At 40.3% G+C, this 19,486-nt stretch overlaps 1 protein-coding gene across 1 annotated transcript in view; it reads left to right on the top strand.

The window, feature by feature from the left end:
* Positions 1 to 19,486, top strand: part of LOC307117946 (neoverrucotoxin subunit alpha-like) — a 45,271-nt gene that overhangs the window by 16,665 nt on the left and 9,120 nt on the right. The window contains exons 3-5 of the mRNA XM_079803221.1: positions 11,355 to 11,447; positions 11,543 to 13,246; positions 15,932 to 15,967. Coding sequence (XP_079659347.1) covers positions 11,355 to 11,447; positions 11,543 to 13,246; positions 15,932 to 15,967 — 1,833 coding nt within the window. The remainder of the gene's footprint in view (positions 1 to 11,354; positions 11,448 to 11,542; positions 13,247 to 15,931; positions 15,968 to 19,486) is intronic.

Genomic DNA, 19,486 nt, shown 5'->3' with positions numbered 1-19,486 from the left:
GGTATTCGTAGAAAATTCCTGATATTCATATACAAATCATATAAAGTTCTTATACTGAATCATATGCTAGTCAAATTAAAATCATATAGGATTTATTGTAATTTGTTTATATGTACAGATTTAATTTTTGCCTGCTCTTCAAGCTACATAATTCCTCATATTACAGCAGTAATATTACTATATCTCTACATATAATCATCATACATGATGTGTAATAGCGCCCCCTACCGTATAACAGTGAAAACACTGATGTGTAACAGCAACCCCTACCGTATAACAGTGAAAACACAGATGTGTAATAGCGCCCTCTACCGTATAACAGTGAAAACACAGATGTGTAACAGCAACCCCTACCGTATAACAGTGAAAACACAGATGTGTAACAGCAACCCCTACCGTATAACAGTGAAAACACAGATGTGTAACAGCGCCCCCTACCGTATAAAAGTGAAAACACAGATGTGTAATAGCGCCCCCTACCGTATAACAGTGAAAACACAGATGTGTAATAGCGCCCCCTACCGTATAAAAGTGAAAACACAGATGTGTAATAGCGCCCCCTACCGTATAACAGTGAAAACACAGATGTGTAATAGCGCCCCCTACCGTATAAAAGTGAAAACACAGATGTGTAATAGCGCCCCCTACCGTATAACAGTGAAAACACAGATGTGTAATAGCGCCCCCTACCGTATAAAAGTGAAAACACAGATGTGTAATAGCGCCCCCTACCGTATAACAGTGAAAACACAGATGTGTAATAGCGCCCCCTACCGTATAAAAGTGAAAACACAGATGTGTAATAGCGCCCCCTACCGTATAAAAGTGAAAACACAGATGTGTAACAGCAACCCATACCGTATAACAGTGAAAACACAGATGTGTAATAGCGCCCCCTACCGTATAAAAGTGAAAACACAGATGTGTAATAGCGCCCCCTACCGTATAAAAGTGAAAACAGAGATGTGTTACAGCGCCCCCTACCGTATAAAAGTGAAAACACAGATGTGTAATAGTGCCCCCTACCGTATAACAGTGAAAACACGGGTGTGTAACAGCATCCCCTACCGTATAACAGTGAAAACACGGATGTGTAATAGCGCCCCCTACCGTATAACAGTGAAAACACGGATGTGTAACAGCAACCCCTACCGTATAACAGTGAAAACACGGATGTGTAATAGTGCCCCCTACCGTATAACAGTGAAAACACGGGTGTGTAACAGCATCCCCTACCGTATAACAGTGAAAACACGGATGTGTAATAGCGCCCCCTACCGTATAACAGTGAAAACACGGATGTGTAACAGCAACCCCTACCGTATAACAGTGAAAACACGGATGTGTAATAGCGCCCCCTACCGTATAACAGTGAAAACACAGATGTGTAACAGCAACCCCTACCGTATAACAGTGAAAACACGGATGTGTAACAGCAACCCCTACCGTATAACAGTGAAAACACAGATGTGTAACAGCAACCCCTACCGTATAACAGTGAAAACACGGATGTGTAACAGCGCCCCCTACCGTATAAAAGTGAAAACACAGATGTGTAATAGCGCCCCCTACCGTATAACAGTGAAAACACAGATGTGTAATAGCGCCCCCTACCGTATAAAAGTGAAAACACAGATGTGTAATAGCGCCCCCTACCGTATAACAGTGAAAACACAGATGTGTAATAGCGCCCCCTACCGTATAAAAGTGAAAACACAGATGTGTAATAGCGCCCCCTACCGTATAACAGTGAAAACACAGATGTGTAATAGCGCCCCCTACCGTATAAAAGTGAAAACACAGATGTGTAATAGCGCCCCCTACCGTATAACAGTGAAAACACAGATGTGTAATAGCGCCCCCTACCGTATAAAAGTGAAAACACAGATGTGTAATAGCGCCCCCTACCGTATAAAAGTGAAAACACAGATGTGTAACAGCAACCCATACCGTATAACAGTGAAAACACAGATGTGTAATAGCGCCCCCTACCGTATAAAAGTGAAAACACAGATGTGTAATAGCGCCCCCTACCGTATAAAAGTGAAAACAGAGATGTGTTACAGCGCCCCCTACCGTATAAAAGTGAAAACACAGATGTGTAATAGTGCCCCCTACCGTATAACAGTGAAAACACGGGTGTGTAACAGCATCCCCTACCGTATAACAGTGAAAACACGGATGTGTAATAGCGCCCCCTACCGTATAACAGTGAAAACACGGATGTGTAACAGCACCCCCTACCGTATAACAGTGAAAACACGGATGTGTAATAGCGCCCCCTACCGTATAACAGTGAAAACACGGATGTGTAACAGCACCCCCTACCGTATAACAGTGAAAACACAGATGTGTAATAGCACCCCTACCGTATAACAGTGAAAACACGGATGTGTAACAGCACCCCCTACCGTATAACAGTGAAAACACGGATGTGTAACAGCACCCCCTACCGTATAACAGTGAAAACACGGATGTGTAATAGCGCCCCCTACCGTATAACAGTGAAAACACAGATGTGTAACAGCGCCCCCTACCGTATAACAGTGAAAACACGGATGTGCAACAGCGCCCCCTACCGTATAACAGTGAAAACACGGATGTGCAACAGCGCCCCCTACCGTATAACAGTGAAAACACGGATGTGCAACAGCGCCCCCTACCGTATAACAGTGAAAACACAGATGTGTAACAGCGCCCCCTACCGTATAACAGTGAAAACACGGATGTGTAATAGCGCCCCCTACCGTATAACAGTGAAAACACAGATGTGTAACAGCGCCCCCTACCGTATAAAAGTGAAAACACAGATGTGTAACAGCACCCCCTACCGTATAACAGTGAAAACACGGATGTGCAACAGCGCCCCCTACCGTATAACAGTGAAAACACAGATGTGTAATAGCACCCCCTACCGTATAACAGTGAAAACACAGATGTCTAACAGCAACCCCTACCGTATAACAGTGAAAACACAGATGTGTAATAGCGCCCCCTACCGTATAACAGTGAAAACACGGATGTCTAACAGCGCCCCCTACCGTATAACAGTGAAAACACAGATGTGTAATAGCGCCCCCTACCGTAAAACAGTGAAAACACGGATGTGTAATAGCGCCCCTTACCGTATAACAGTGAAAACACAGATGTGTAACAGCGCCCCTACCGTATAACAGTGAAAACACAGATGTGTAACAGCGCCCCCTACCGTATAACAGTGAAAACACAGATGTGTAATAGCACCCCCTACCGTATAACAGTGAAAACACAGATGTGTAACAGCGCCCCCTACCGTATAACAGTGAAAACACAGATGTGTAACAGCACCCCTACCGTATAACAGTGAAAACACGGATGTGTAATAGCACCCCCTACCGTATAACAGTGAAAACACAGATGTGTAACAGCGCCCCCTACCGTATAACAGTGAAAACACAGATGTGTAACAGCGCCCCCTACCGTATAACAGTGAAAACACAGATGTGTAACAGCACCCCCTACCGTAAAACAGTGAAAACACAGATGTCTAACAGCACCCCCTACCGTATAATAGTGAAAACACAGATGTGTAATAGCGCCCCCTACCGTATAACAATAAAAACACTGATGTGTAACAGCGCCCCCTACCGTATAACAGTGAAAACACAGATGTCTAACAGCACCCCCTACCGTAAAACAGTGAAAACACAGATGTCTAACAGCACCCCCTACCGTATAATAGTGAAAACACAGATGTGTAATAGCGCCCCTTACCGTATAACAGTGAAAACACTGATGTGTAACAGCGCCCCCTACCGTATAACAGTGAAAACACTGATGTGTAACAGCACCCCAAACCGTATAACAGTGAAAACACAGATGTGTAACAGCGTCCCCTACCGTATAACAGTGAAAACACAGATGTGTAATTGCGCCCCCTACCGTATAACAGTGAAAACACAGATGTCTAACAGCACCCCCTACCGTATAACAGTGAAAACACAAATGTCTAACAGCACCCCCTACCGTAAAACAGTGAAAACACAGATGTCTAACAGCACCCCCTACCGTATAACAGTGAAAACACAGATGTCTAACAGCGCCCCCTACCGTAAAACAGTGAAAACACGGATGTGTAATAGCGCCCCCTACTGTATAACAGTGAAAACACGGATGTGTAATAGCGCCCCCTACCGTATAACAGTGAAAACACGGATGTGTAATAGCGCCCCCTACTGTATAACAGTGAAAACACGGATGTGTAACAGCGCCCCCTACCGTATAACAGTGAAAACACGGATGTCTAACAGCGCCCCCTACCGTATAACAGTGAAAACACAGATGTTTAACAGCGCCCCCTACCGTATAACAGTGAAAACATGGATGTGTAACAGCACCCCCACCGTATAACAGTGAAAACACAGATGTGTAACAGCACCCCCACCGTATAACAGTGAAAACACAGATGTGTAACAGCAACCCCTACCGTATAACAGTGAAAACACAGATGTGTAACAGCAACCCCTACCGTTTAACAGTGAAAACACGGATGTGTAACAGCAACCCCTACCGTATAACAGTGAAAACACGGATGTCTAACAGCGCCCCCTACCGTATAACAGTGAAAACACGGATGTCTAACAGCGCCCCCTACCGTATAACAGTGAAAACACGGATGTCTAACAGCACCCTCTACCGTATAACAGTGAAAACACGGATGTCTAACAGCACCCCCTACCGTATAACAGTGAAAACACGGATGTCCAACAGCACCCTCTACCGTATAACAGTGAAAACACGGATGTCTAACAGCGCCCCCTACCGTATAACAGTGAAAACACGGATGTGTAATAGCGCCCCCTACCGTATAACAGTGAAAACACGGATGTGTAATAGCGCCCCCTACATTATAACAGTGAAAACACGGATGTGTAACAGCACCCCCTACCGTATAACAGTGAAAACACAGATGTGCAACAGCGCCCCCTACCGTATAACAGTGAAAACACGGATGTGTAACAGCGCCCCCTACCGTATAACAGTGAAAACACGGATGTGTAATAGCACCCCCTACCGTATAACAGTGAAAACACAGATGTGTAACAGCGCCCCCTACCGTATAACAGTGAAAACACGGATGTCTAACAGCAACCCCTACCGTATAACAGTGAAAACACGGATGTGTAATAGCACCCCCTACCGTAAAACAGTGAAAACACGGATGTGTAATAGCACCCCCTACCGTATAACAGTGAAAACACGGATGTCTAACAGCAACCCCTACCGTATAACAGTGAAAACACGGATGTGTAATAGCACCCCCTACCGTAAAACAGTGAAAACACGGATGTGTAATAGCACCCCCTACCGTATAACAGTGAAAACACAGATGTGTAAGAGCGCCCCCTACCGTATAACAGTGAAAACACGGATGTCTAACAGCAACCCCTACCGTATAACAGTGAAAACACAGATGTGTAAGAGCGCCCCCTACCGTATAACAGTGAAAACACGGCTGTGTAATAGCGCCCCCTACCATATAACAGTGAAAACACGGATGTGTAATAGCGCCCCCTACTGTATAACAGTGAAAACACGGATGTGTAATAGCGCCCCCAACCGTGTAACAGTGAAAACACGGCTGTGTAATAGCGCCCCCTACCATATAACAGTGAAAACACGGATGTGTAATAGCGCCCCCTACTGTATAACAGTGAAAACACGGATGTGTAATAGCGCCCCCAACCGTGTAACAGTGAAAACACGGCTGTGTAACAGCGCCCCCTGCCATATAACAGTGAAAACATGGATGTGTAATAGCGCCCCCTACCGTATAACAGTGAAAACATGGATGTGTAATAGCGCCCCCTACCATATAACAGTGAAAACACATGTGTGAAAAATAGGGATGTCCCGATCAGGTTTTTTTTGCCTCCGAGTCATTTGAATTTGAGTATCTACAGATACCGAGTCCCGATCCGATACTTCTATAATATAAGTATATACTTCTATATGTTAGTGGGCAGTAGATTATCTGTCATACCTCCTCTCTCCTTTTTTCATCATTCTCTCATTTCTATAAGCCTCCTCTATTACATCACTCTTTCTTTTTGTCTCCTTCTCTTGCCCTGTCTCTTCCCCTCCTAAAGCTGAGCTCTGGTTGATAGTCTTTTCATTGTTTAACATTGTATATATTAAAACAGCTGTCAAATATGAAATGTTTTGTTTGGCTACTTGCATCTTGCACCATTTACTGAAGCGTGTTACTTGCACAGCAGCTTCTGCGTATAAAGCCCGCATACTTTAATTTGATTGGTCATCTCAAATATTTTGATATTGATGAGCGGTGACGGACCACAGGCAGGGCAGCTCAGACAAGAAGATATCCTTGCAGCACTAAAGTAGTGTTAATACTCTATTAGGCAATTATTTCGCAACATTTATTACATTTAACACATATTAACAATTTGTTGCCCTTGATTGTTCTAGTTGCTTTTATTGCTCTCATTTGTAAGTCACTTTGGATAAAAGTGTCTACTAAATGATTAATGTATTATGTACACCTCGGAAAAATACAGAGGTCCAGACCTCATAACATTAGCTGGCTACGGCCATCGTGTAGGCAGCCTAGTTTACCTCAACACTTCAGTTTACATGGTCGGAGATATTCAGTCTTGTTCAGCTAGTTTCTCCACAGAGCCTTTACTGTACACTATATGTTGTGCCTGGTGCTCGTAACTCGTTATCACTTCAATAAAGCGGCAAAATCGCCGAACGAGTTGGTCAGCTCTGCGTGAGACGATCCAGCAGCTCTCGCGCTTTGAGTCTGTTGGATGCGCTCGCGGTTTAATCAGGTAATGCCGTTTCCCTCTGTGCTCGGGCCCTGGGGATTCAGCCCCAGCTAGCCCTTATGTTAATCCAGCCCTGTACATATATACATCCGAGTCCTGATCGGGAGGTAATGTCCGATTCCGATCGAGTCTCAAACCACGTGATCGGGCCCGATTTCTGATCACATGATCGGATCGGGACATCCCTAGTAAAAAACAGTAATATTGTGACACTGAACACAATTCAGTTAGTATTCAGTAAATACAAATAATTGAATAATTGGTAATAATGAATGTTACAAGTAAAATATTTGGGATTTAAAACAACATAATGCAATGCAATTATGATTTCAAAAAGTATATGGTGACTTCAGGTTGATTGGGACACTTTTTCCCAGTCATAACAGCGGGAACAATTTTCGGAATCATTTGATTTCGTAAACTATCTGATTTACACAATACTCAAATATCATTACGAGCTTCAGTTCATTTATGAGACATGCATGCAATGCATGATCGCCAGTGCTAAGGCTATTGTCTGTTATATTTATTAACCCTTATTAAATAAGAAGCAACTATATTAAAAGCATAGATTAAAATTAAGATATAATTTTTATAAAACGAAATTCACTTTAACCTCTTAACTGGCGCCCCTATTTTTGAGAATTCTTTGAAAACGATATACCCAAATGAAAATGTCTGCAGTTCTTAAACCCTATGGTCTATATTCATAAATCTGGTCTTATTTTAAACTAGACACTTTAAATATTGCTACCTAAGAGTCATAATAACTCAAAGTAATATGGGAACAGAGTAATATACATGTAAATATACATGTAAGTGACTCACGTTTTTTTTTATGTTTTACTTAGGGAAAAAAATATGATAATTTAATGTTAAGAGCCTGAAAATAACTTAAATATAAATGTGAATGTGTAATCATGTCATGATTCAAATATGAGGATGATTCTCTCAGTAATGTAGCTTCTGTAAGCTTTTATGTCAAGAAAAGTCTAGGCGTCCTTTCAAAAAGGCCATTTATTTCAGAAGATTTGCTATTGTAAAGAGTAGTTTTTCATTCAAATAAATCTGCAATAAACTGCAATAAACTGCTAATTATAATGGATAAACAGTTACTGAAAAACTAAAGCAACTATTTACAGAAATTACAAAGTGTAAAAAACTCATTTAGCTGATAAGAAGTGTCCGTCATAGAATCTGCGCGCTCCACTGCAGTTTCTGCCCTAAACACTAGCAGGCGCCATAGACAGCGTGCAGACAGACAGCGTGTAGACAGCGTGCCGGTGTTATGAAAGCCTAAGCACTAACAGTCTTCACCAAATCCTACTTACATAAACTGCGCAAGATAATGCCTTTTGCTTGGTTACTAAGTCCATCAATCAAACCTTTGTTGGAAAGGCATTGGCTGGGCACCGAGTGCCTTTATCCAACGAAAACCATGGGCGCAATGATTGACAGCTCACCAAGCCTGTAAGGCGCTTCCTCTATATGATGCATCACATGAGAGACTCTGATTGAAGGAGAGAGACGAGGGAGGTTTCATATTACATGGAAGAGACTATTCTAGCAGGGGGAGTTTGCCAGAAACGGATTAGAATCGATATTTCATTGAAAATGGACATGAATGATTACGCTAACTCAAAACTCTCTTGCAAACAATGGAGGATTTTTTGTTTTTTCCCTATTTTTTCGTCGTTTTGGATTAAAAAATGGGATGCATTTTGAAGAGTAGACTCTTACACGGACATGTATGCGGGGGTTTATTGGATTCGTCCGATCTGATCTGAACGGCAGGAGATGAAAGATGAGTATCGCTGATATTATGCTAATGTTTACATGGCCGGTCCTCTAGCATTTCATTTAACCCTTTCCTCTCTGGTGTATTTATTGCAAAAACAAGTTCAGAACATGAATCTTGAGTGTTTTAGCTTTCAAATGATGCATAGTTTGTGATAGTTGATTGAATATTTTGTATAAAACAAAAGCAAATAAAAGTACAGACACGCCCACTTCCGTCAATCCCCCCGCCCACGAACCGGTGCGGGTTAAGAAGTTAAAGAAAGGCTTTCTACAAAACAAAACTAAATGAATTTGTCAAAATCATTTCTGACAAACTCCATGTCTTCTGATATATTGCACATCTGATGTGTCCTTTATTACTCGTGCTGTTCACTTTTCATAATCAACATATATTAAATTAATAAATAACATTAGGCTATAATATTTAAACATCAATATGAAACAAAATTCATTTTAATGGCTACTGAACACAATACGTTTGACTGGTTCTATATTTATAGCATCTGAGCAAACATTTGCAAATAAAAGCTTTATTGATGCAACACTAGGCTATTTTACAATAAACACGATATAATCTGTCCAAAACTCTCTTGATGTTTTTATTTGAGTTGGTGTGGGCGTGGATTCTGTTCTCATAGATCACGTCAGTATTTGAATCTGAAAAGAATGCGTGCTCCATGGGCGTGGCGCATTAGCTGATAATGAAGAGGCTCAAAGCGACTGACATCTCTCTCTTTTCAAAAAGATTAAATAAACAGAGAATATTTGTTTTCGTTTTGATTTACATTGTTTAAAACTTGTTTCAGCGTTTCTTTAGACATATGCCTCATGTTTGTGAGACAAGTATTCACTAAAATAGAGTTCCTTTTCTGAAGACTATCTGAATGAACATCTTTGACAGAGAGGCTGCAGATTGTGCATCATGTTTGTTTTCTTTATTTTGCAAAAAGCACAACATTTTGTTCTTATTGTGACCATACACAAATAAAAGAAGAAACTTATAATTATAATGATGTATAACACTTGCCTGAAAGAGAAAGTTATTTGAGTCTCTTTGGCACTGATACAGGGTTGCCAACTTTCACGCATTTGGCGTGACACTCACGCTTTCAGGCTCTGTCTCACGCTCTCACGCTGCCCAACTTAATCTCACGCCAAACTGCCAAACCTGCTTTTGATATTAAACAAAGTCTAAGCTTTTAGATTTGTTTAAGTTTTAATGCGAAATTCAAACAATAAATAGCGTTTTGGCGCTAATATGGCATAACAGTTAAAGCCAGAGTGTTGAAAAACGGAGTTGCGGAATGCTCTCTCATCTCGCGGGTGCGCGCGCGGTCACGTGCTCCACGGAGCTCTCAATACTTCTAGCGCTCAATGCATTTGAATGGCTTGATACACAACATCTCCACTTCAGGTGTTTGCAGCAAGTTTTGGTAAACAGTACAGCATAGTGTGCATTGATTATTACGTCAACCATACAGGATCGTTTTATTATAGAGAGTGATGGAGATGCAACATTGTTAACATTAATGTTTTTCCTGTATTTAGCCCTCATACACTCATACACATTGATGGTCAAATGTGACCATACACCTTAACTATTTTTCAATTGAATAAATGTTCTATATTTTAGTTCAAAAATATTATATTATATATATTATATATATATATATATATATATATATATATATATATATATATATATATATATATATATATATATATATATATATATATATATATATATATATATATTTTGGTACTAAATACTATCTGTGCAATAATTATGGTCCTGACCACTTAAAATATTTTTCTTCTAATATTTTTCTTATTTATATTACAATTAGTATTAAGGTTGAATTAGAGAATTCTTATTCAAAGAGGCAAATTAGAGTCATTTTGTGGCTTGAAAAATAATAATTTCCATTTGTAATGCCATTACCCACTGGTGCCTTTATGGCTCTTTAATCAAAATACATGTATCTAATCTAGTTGCTCAAAAAAGTATTGCAGTTTTGCATTTTAATAAATATTTTGATATGATCAAACACTAGATTTCTTTAAATGGGAAATTTTAAAATGTTAATAACGTACATATCCTTATTTCCTTATATGTACAGCAGGCTATGAATTGATACTGAAATCGATATACGATATAATCTTATATGTACAGCAGGCTATGAATTGATACTGAAATCGATATACGATATAATCTTATATGTACAGCAGGCTATGAATTGATACTGAAATCGATATAATCGTACGGTAATTGGTTAAGTACCCCCCCCCCCCCCCCCCCCCCCAAAAAAAAAAGAAAAGAAAATCTCACTCCAACCTGATCTCAAAAGTTGGCAACCCTGCTGATAAGACATAAAGTGTGTTGATGACGCCGGCCGACTCGAGGGGGTTAATCGTGATTAATCTTTTGACAGCCCTACATTGCTAGAATAAAACTTTTTTTAAGTATAGGGTCTGTTCTGTCTTTTGACATATTGCATGTTCAGATATTCATACAGCAAAATATTCTGGGAGTCATAAAACTTTTCTGTAAATGATCAAAAATGCTGGTGGTGGCTGGCAACTCTATAAAAAAAATGCTGGTGGGGAAACAGTGACACATTATTCATTATCACCAGATGTTATTTTGTTCATATATATATATATATATAAATATCATAAATATTTTAAGTATAAATATGACCTTTAATTTGTTATTTATTGCAGCCTTGGCATCAGCGCCCATTGAAGTGGCAGCTCTAGGAAGACCTCTGTTTCCTGGTATGCTGTATGACTGCCGCAAGGATACCTTCATTCCAGGTGTTTTATCAACCTAAAATAAATAAAAGTTTATTTTCCCCTCAAGAGTGCATTGCGTCCTCATACGTGACTGTTAAAGTGATTTCTCATTTCAGGTGTTACTCTGTGGGATAAGAAGTCACTGAGTGAAGATTTGGACACCCGTCCACAGCCCAAGACAGATTTTGACTTCAGTGGCTCCGACTCTTTCTCTAGTAAGGCCAATCTCCTGGATGTAAGTGCTTCCCTGAAGGCCAGCTTCTTAGGAGGGCTGGTGGAGGTGGGAGGATCTGCCAAGTTTCTGCGGGACACCAAATCCTCAAACCAACAGTCCAGAGTAACAATGTATTACAGTGAAACCACCAGATTCGAACAGCTCACTATGAGCCATCTGGGCCAGATCACCTACCCTCAGGTGTTTGACCAGAAAACTGCAACTCATGTGGTCACGGCTGTACAGTACGGAGCTCAGGCCTTCATGGTGTTTGATCGGAGATTTTCAGAAGAGGAAAATAAGCAGGAGATTGAGGGAAAACTGAATATCATGGTCAAGAAGATTCCTCTATTGTCTATTGAGGGAGAAGCAGCTTTAAAAATGACAGATGCTGATAAGCAAAGGGCTGAGAACATTGCTTGCACATTTCATGGTGACTTCCGCCTTGAGCAGAACCCCACCACTTTCATGGAGGCCGTAGAGGTGTACAAGAAGCTCCCCTCTATCCTGAAGGAGAATCCACAGAATGCTGTTCCAATAAGAGTCTGGCTCTATCCTCTTTCTCTACTGGATCCAAAAGCTGCTCAGCTGGACAGAGAAATCACCACACGTCTGGTTTCCAGCACTGAAGATATAATGGAGGAGCTGGGAGAATTAGACAGGACATACAACGACCTCTCCAAAAAAACATTGGTGAATGCTTTCAGTGATATCAAAGAGAGGCTGCATTCATTTCAGAACTCATTTAGCATTTACAAGACAATGCTCCTGAAAGCAGTGGGCAGGGTCTTGCCTGCTATACGAGGAGGAGAGATGGAGGAGAAGTCGCTAGAAGACCTTCAGAAGATCCACTACAGCTCCCCTTTTAATGCTGACAGTCTTAGCCAGTGGTTAGATGGTGCAAAGTCTGAACTTAACCTCTTGACTTCTCACACCAAGATGCTGGAGGGAATCACAACTGAAGACTCAGACCGCCTCAACACCATCCACCTTAATCTTAATATTGATGCTGTGGTGTGCTTGACCTTCACATCCCTGAAGTATGAAGACCCGTATCTTTCAACCCTGAAGAAGTTTCTGAAATCTGACAAGTTTAAAGCGCTAGATGGGGAACAAAGCATGGTTTCTGTGGTATCTGTCAGAAAGTGGTTCAACGATACTGCTGTCATCTCAAAGATAAGAGAGAACTTGTCTCTTTTCAGAAGTTTTTCAGAGGCTAATAAAGATGAGAAGAGATACAGATTCGTTATGTCAGCCATCTCTGATCCATCCAGTCCAGGCTCCTCCATCCGTCTGTATGAAAAAGGGAAGCTGACAGACACTCAGTTCCAGCCCGTGTCAAAGCCTCCTCGACCAGAAGTGAAGAAGGTCCAGGAGAGCAGTGTGTCCCTGAAACTGCAGAAGTCCCCGACTGGAGAAACTGTGCAGTACAGAGTGGAGTACCGGCAGGTGAACAGGGAACAGTGGAATGTCATAAACAAACCTGATGAAAACTTTAATCTGACTGGCTTGGAGTTTGGGAAGCAGTATTTGATCCGCTACAGGATAGTGGGTAAAGTGGGAGTGAGTGAAGCCAGTGACACTATCGGCCCCATACCGTCTTCAGGTAAGTGTCATGTGCACATGTCTTTGCATCTTTATCTCTCTCTCTCTCTCTCTCTCTCTCTCTTTATTTATATATATATATATATATATATATATATATATATATATATATATATATATATAAATATATTAGGGCTGGGCAAATTAACGTGTTAACGCGGGCGATTAATTTTTTCAGCTTAACGCATCAAAAATATTTAACGCAAATAATGCAGCATCCATTTTTATATACATTTTTGCCCAGCGTTACATTATATGATCACGCTCCTATTCATGTAAATGCTTCCAAGCGCGACAAGACACAAGAGAACGCGCTGTATGCCAATGTCCTGTCTGTGTGTGTGTGTGTGTGTGTGTGTGTGTGTGTGTGTGTGTGTGTGTGTGTGTCAGTGTCCTGTCTGTGGCTGCGTCTCATGTCAGCCAATCAAGGGACACTCTGACACACGCACACACTCGACGCACAGACAAATTCGCATCAGTTTCCTGCTCACATCGAGTTCTCTTTTGCTCTTGAACAAACAATAACAACAATACAGAGAATTTGGAGTATTCTCATATCAGGAGTCTTAAATTAGTTAAATAAAGTCTTAAATGAACTTAAAGAGTTGTGAGGAAATGAGATGCGCGGGACAGCGCGTGAGATCCGCGTCATGTTCGTCAGTGGCCGCTCTTAAAGTGACAGGAGCACTGATGGTGCCTGTCATTAAAGGGTTAGTTCACCCAAAAATGAAAATTCTGTCATTAATTACTCACCCTCATGTCGTTCGAGACCCGTCAGACCTCCGTTCATCTTCGGAACACAAATGAAGATATTTTAGTGTAAAGCTGATGCTGAGAAAGGCTTCAGATTGGCCTCCATTGGCATTCAGTACATTTCCTCTCCCAAGACGCATAAAAGGCATTTAAAACGTCGTTACAAAGTCCATCTCACCACAGTGGCTCTACAATAATCTTACGATGCGACGACAATAGTTTTTGTGCGCAAAAAAAAATCAAAATAACACCTTTATCCAACTTGTTCTTGTCTTCCGTGTGTGTCTCCACGACGCATGCGTGAGAATATGACGCAGATCCGGCATTCGGACACATGACCCAGAAGAGATTTGTTTACAAGCAGAGTAAGGCGCGCGTGTCTAAGCTGTTGATTCTACATTGATCGTGCTTTAGGTCTCGGCGTAGTGTTCAAAATCGGACTAAAGTGTGCATTTCATGGATTCCCGAACCCCGGCGCTACGTCATATTCTCGCGCATGCGTCGTGGAGGCACACACGGAAGACAAGAACAAGTTGGATAAAGGTGTTATTTTGATTTTTTTTTGCGCACAAAAACTATTGTCGTCGCATCATAAAATTATTGTAGAGCCACTGTGGTGAGATGGACTTTGTAACAACGTTTTAAATGCCTTTTATGCGTCTTGGGAGAGGAAATGTACTGAATGCCAATGGAGGCCTATCTGAAGCCTTTCTCAGCATCAGCTTTACACTAAAATACCTTCATTTGTGTCTGAAGATGAACGGAGGTCTGACGGGTGTCCAACCACATGAGGGTGAGTAATTAATGACAGAATTTTCATTTTTGGGTGAACTAACCCTTTAATGTTCATCACAGAACAACGGGAACAGAGAAAATTGTAGCTTTAATGAGGATTAATCTATATTTCATTTATTATTTATGCAGTTAAGAAAGGTGTTTGATAACTATTACATTTCTGTATATGTCTAACAGGGAAGGCCACAGGTAAATATAACATTTATTATAATGGGTTTATGTAAAGATTGTTTTAAATTCACTTAAATTAAAAGTAGTTTTTTTTAAAGCCTAATAAATGTTGAGATTGGTAGCTTTGAGTTATACTGTAATGTAACGTCATTAATGTTTCATAGAGACATTAGCATCAGTGATACTGGCCTTCATTCATAAAAACATGACAATACAACACATATTTAAAATATGCTGTCTTTAAATAGTTTCTTCCTTAATTAGTAGAGTAACTGAAATTATTACAATATCAAAAAATTAAAAACGTGAAAACGTTAAAAATGTGATTAATTTTTTTAATCGATTCCCAGCACTATATATATATATATATATATATATATATATATATATATATATATATATATATAACACTCACACAATGAACAAAATTATAAACGCAACACTTTTGTTTTTGTCCCCATTTTTCATGAGTTGAACTCAAAGATCTAAGACTTTTTCTATGTACACAAAAGGCCCATTTCTTTAAAATATTGTTCACAAATCTGTCTAAATCTGTGTTAGTGAGCACTTCTCCTTTGCCGAGATAATCCATCACCTCACAGGTGTGGAGAAGTGCTCACTAACACAGATTTAGACAGATTTGTACTTACACCACTACTTACACCTTTAATCCAAGTCTTATGAAACGATTCGATTACTTTATGTACAAAGTGAAATTTTAATCATATTCCCTCTCAAATCCTTTCTGTGATCAGTTCATGTCTACAAAAGCCAAATCAAATATGGTGAAATGTCAATAGTGTCAAACCCTCAATAGTGCTTGTGTCAGGATTTGTCTGTAAACAGCAGAAAGATTTCTCTAAATATCTTCTGTGTTGGAGGATTTCTGCATGTATTAGCAATGGATGCAGGGATCATTTTCTCTTGTAATGATAATCACACTCTTCATGTCTGTTGATTTCCACAGCCGCAGTTCCCAAGACCAGGAAAGACTTCCTACAATGTAAGTCACTATGAAAACAAGCACAAAAACTCACTGAGTGTGTTCAGGGGAAAGAAAACACGACAGAAGAGTTTTAGAGTTGATCATGTCAATGATGATTAAAGGTGCCATAGAATGGAAAAGCTAAAACACTAAAGATTCAAAACAAAACAACAAAAAAATTGGGAAAAAAACTAAAAATCCTCCATTGTTTGCATGAGCGTTTTGAGTTAGAGTAATTTTCAATGAACTATCGATTTGAATCAGTATTCTTGCGATCTCCCCTGCAGCTTAGTCTCTTCCGCATAATATAAATCCTCCCAGGTCTTTCTCCTTCAGTCACAGGCTTTCTGATGAGTCAATATATACAGGAAGAGCCTTACTGGCTCCAGCAGGTGTCAGTCAAAGCGCCCATGGTTTTCATTGGATAATGTCAGTCAATGCCTAGAGGTTTGATTGATGGACGTAGTAACCAATCAAAATGCATTCTCTTGCACAGTGTTTGTAATAGTAGTGCGAAGTTCGGATCATTTTACTGACTCTGATCTTTGAATCTCGTTCAGCAAAATGATCAAATCTTTTTTCAAGTCATTTCGTTCATTTCAGCAGAATCTAATTAAAATGTTACATGTTACATTTTTCAACACATTTAGTACTTTTGGAATAAAAATTAAAAATAAGCTAATGCAGCCATGGCCAAACTTTGAGAAAGAAATTATTAATTAATTGCTATAGCTTGCTTCAGGCTATGCAGTCTGTTCGTTCACCTCACCTCCCGATGCAAATGCCTCATATATGTAAATACATGCGTACGGAAACAGAAAAGATTAGTTCATCTCTCGAGTCTTCTCGTTCGAGTCGTTCGTTCAAGTCCCCATAGGCTGAATGCAGAAACAGTTCATCTCTCGAGTCTCGTTCTTTTTTCACATGACCGCTTCCCGGTCAGTGTCTCACAACATATACATTTGAAATTACAGTCGTATTATTTTTGTAACAGTTGTAACAATATATTACAGTTGTAATATATTTATTATTATAAAATCATCAGAAGATATGTGCAATAAACATTTCGTTCATTTCGTGCCTATCCGTTCTGACCAACCCAATCTGTCCAGGCTCCATAGAAAAATCAATTATTATACTAGCTAAAAAACTGAAATAAACAAACAAAAAAACTCTGCACTTGTTTGTAAGGAAGGTTGTGAATTAATTCATTTCTGTATCCAACACGACTGTCACGTCACGTGACAAAAGAATGAGACTCGAGAGATAAACTGTTTCTGCATTCAGCTTATAGGGACTTGAACGAACGACTCAAACGAGAAGACTCAATTTTCAAGTGTCTAGTTTAAAATAAGACCAGATTTATGAATATAGACCATAGGCAGGGGCAGACTGGCCATCAGGAGCACCGGGCATTTTCCCGGTGGGCCGCTAGACAAAGTGGGCCGGCCTGTTACTACGTAAATATATATGAAGAATGAATAATAGTACATTTGCGTAGCCTAGTCTATATCCTTCCGTCAGCCCAGACGAATGGCCCACTTGAGGGGAAAACGCTAATCTATTTAGCCTGATCAGTCTCAGTGGTGTAAAAGCGCTCGTCAATGTCAAAATGTTTGAGACATCCAATCAAATCGAAGGAGGCAGGACTTATTGTCCAGACCGAGCAGCACTTGAATGCGAGCCGAGGTGAGATAAACAGCTGAACTTGACGAGTCAATTCAGCAATATTTCCAGACAAAAATGTTAAACAATACACATTCATTTCCAGAGATGCAAACTACTGCTGACCTTCTCGAATTTCTCAGATTGTAATGCCATTTACGTTATTCGACACACAATGCACATTGACGTTAGCCTGGTCCTACCAAACACTCGTACATTTCATTTGTACAGAGAGTCTGGCCGCTCTCCATTGACAAGCGTTTTCTTCCTTGAAGGCGGGAACTCTGTTGAAGTTAAAAACTTTTGGATCTGCCATAACCAATCACTAACGTTTGGTCGTGACGTATGTGATCTCAGACTAGCGCACGACATCAACATCGTCGTTCTCAGCCACTCCCACTGTTCGCTGATTGGACCGGTAAAAATTTGTTTGGAGAAAACCTATAGCGCAGTCCCAGACGGAGTACTGAAGGAAAATGAAAATTGAGCAGAAGTACGTAGGAGGGCGGAGCCAGGCTACATTAACATAGCAGTTTTCAGCATCAGAGTGAATGTATGTGCGTCTTTTTCCAGCTTCAGTAATATCACAGTCATTTGAAAATGATTCATAAAACTCAAAATATTGTTTTCACTAAAACATGGTAAAATTGGCAACTTTCATATTCAAGTATGTCCCGTGAAGGAACGTGTCATATACAAATAAATAAAGGCTATAATTTGCTAGTTAGTTCACATGCATTATTTTACACACTAGCAATAACAGTTTGAAATAATTAAGACTTTTAATAATTAAGAATAATTGTTTTTGAAAGGAGAAGGCTGAATTTATTTGATTAAAAATACAGTAAAAACACAATATTAAGAAATATGAATACTATTTCTAATATCTGTTGTCGCTATATTAGTAAAGTGTCATTTATTCCTGTGATCAAAGCTAATAATTTATCATTATTACTCCAGTCTTCAGAGTCACATGACCCTGCAGAAATCATTCTAATATGCCGTATTTTTCATTAAAAAAACCTTCAGGGACTTCCGGTTTAGTAATGCGGCGGTAGGACGCACAGTGTCTGAGCTCCGCGTTATTCCATGTAATCTTTTCAAAATACATCCTATATTATCAGTACTTTTCAAGTCATTGTATTTTTGGCATGGTACAAACTCTCTGTCTTTGGAATTTTCGTTTAAAATGAGCAAGACTACAAGGACAGGCGGTAAGCAACAGGCTCAAGTTCAACATGCACAGCGCGGTCAAGAGAGCAGCAAAATGGCGGATAACGAGCCTCTATCCGCACAGCTCACAGTGGAGTCTCTAGTCAAAGAGCTCGAAAAATTCAGAAAAGATATGACGGGGGAGTTCGTTACACTTCTGAATAACTCTCTGGAACCAATCTGGTCTTCAATCGAATCGATTGGTGCAACCCTAACAACACAGGCAGCGACCATCAGCGAGATGGAATCGGGTCTCTCAGAGCATAGCGACCGAATCACTCAGCTCGAACACGATGTGAACACTCTTCAATCAAAACTGACAACCATCGGAAGGGAGAACACGGCGCTTAAAGCTAATGTTGAAGATCTGATTTCTCGCTCAAAGCGCCAGAACATACGAGTGGTAGGCCTACCAGAGGGCATAGAAGGAAAAAACGCAAGAGAGTTCATGACTAACCTGCTTTCGGAGCTTCTCGGCGACTCACTTGCAAAGCCACCCGAGTTGGATCGCGCGCACCGCAGCCTGAAGCCCAAACCTCCTACTGGTGAATCCCCGCGTCCGCTGATCATTAGATTTCACCGTTACATTGTTAAGGAAATTGTCATGAGCTGGGCTAAATCCCACAAGGACATTTCCTACAAGGGTCACAAAATCAAGAT

This window comes from Gobio gobio (genome assembly GCF_949357685.1).
Source record: "Gobio gobio genome assembly, chromosome: 21".
NCBI classification, from domain to species: Eukaryota; Metazoa; Chordata; class Actinopteri; order Cypriniformes; family Gobionidae; genus Gobio; species Gobio gobio.
The sequence above is the reverse complement of the archived record's forward strand: the minus strand, read 5'-3'. Positions and strand labels throughout refer to the sequence as shown.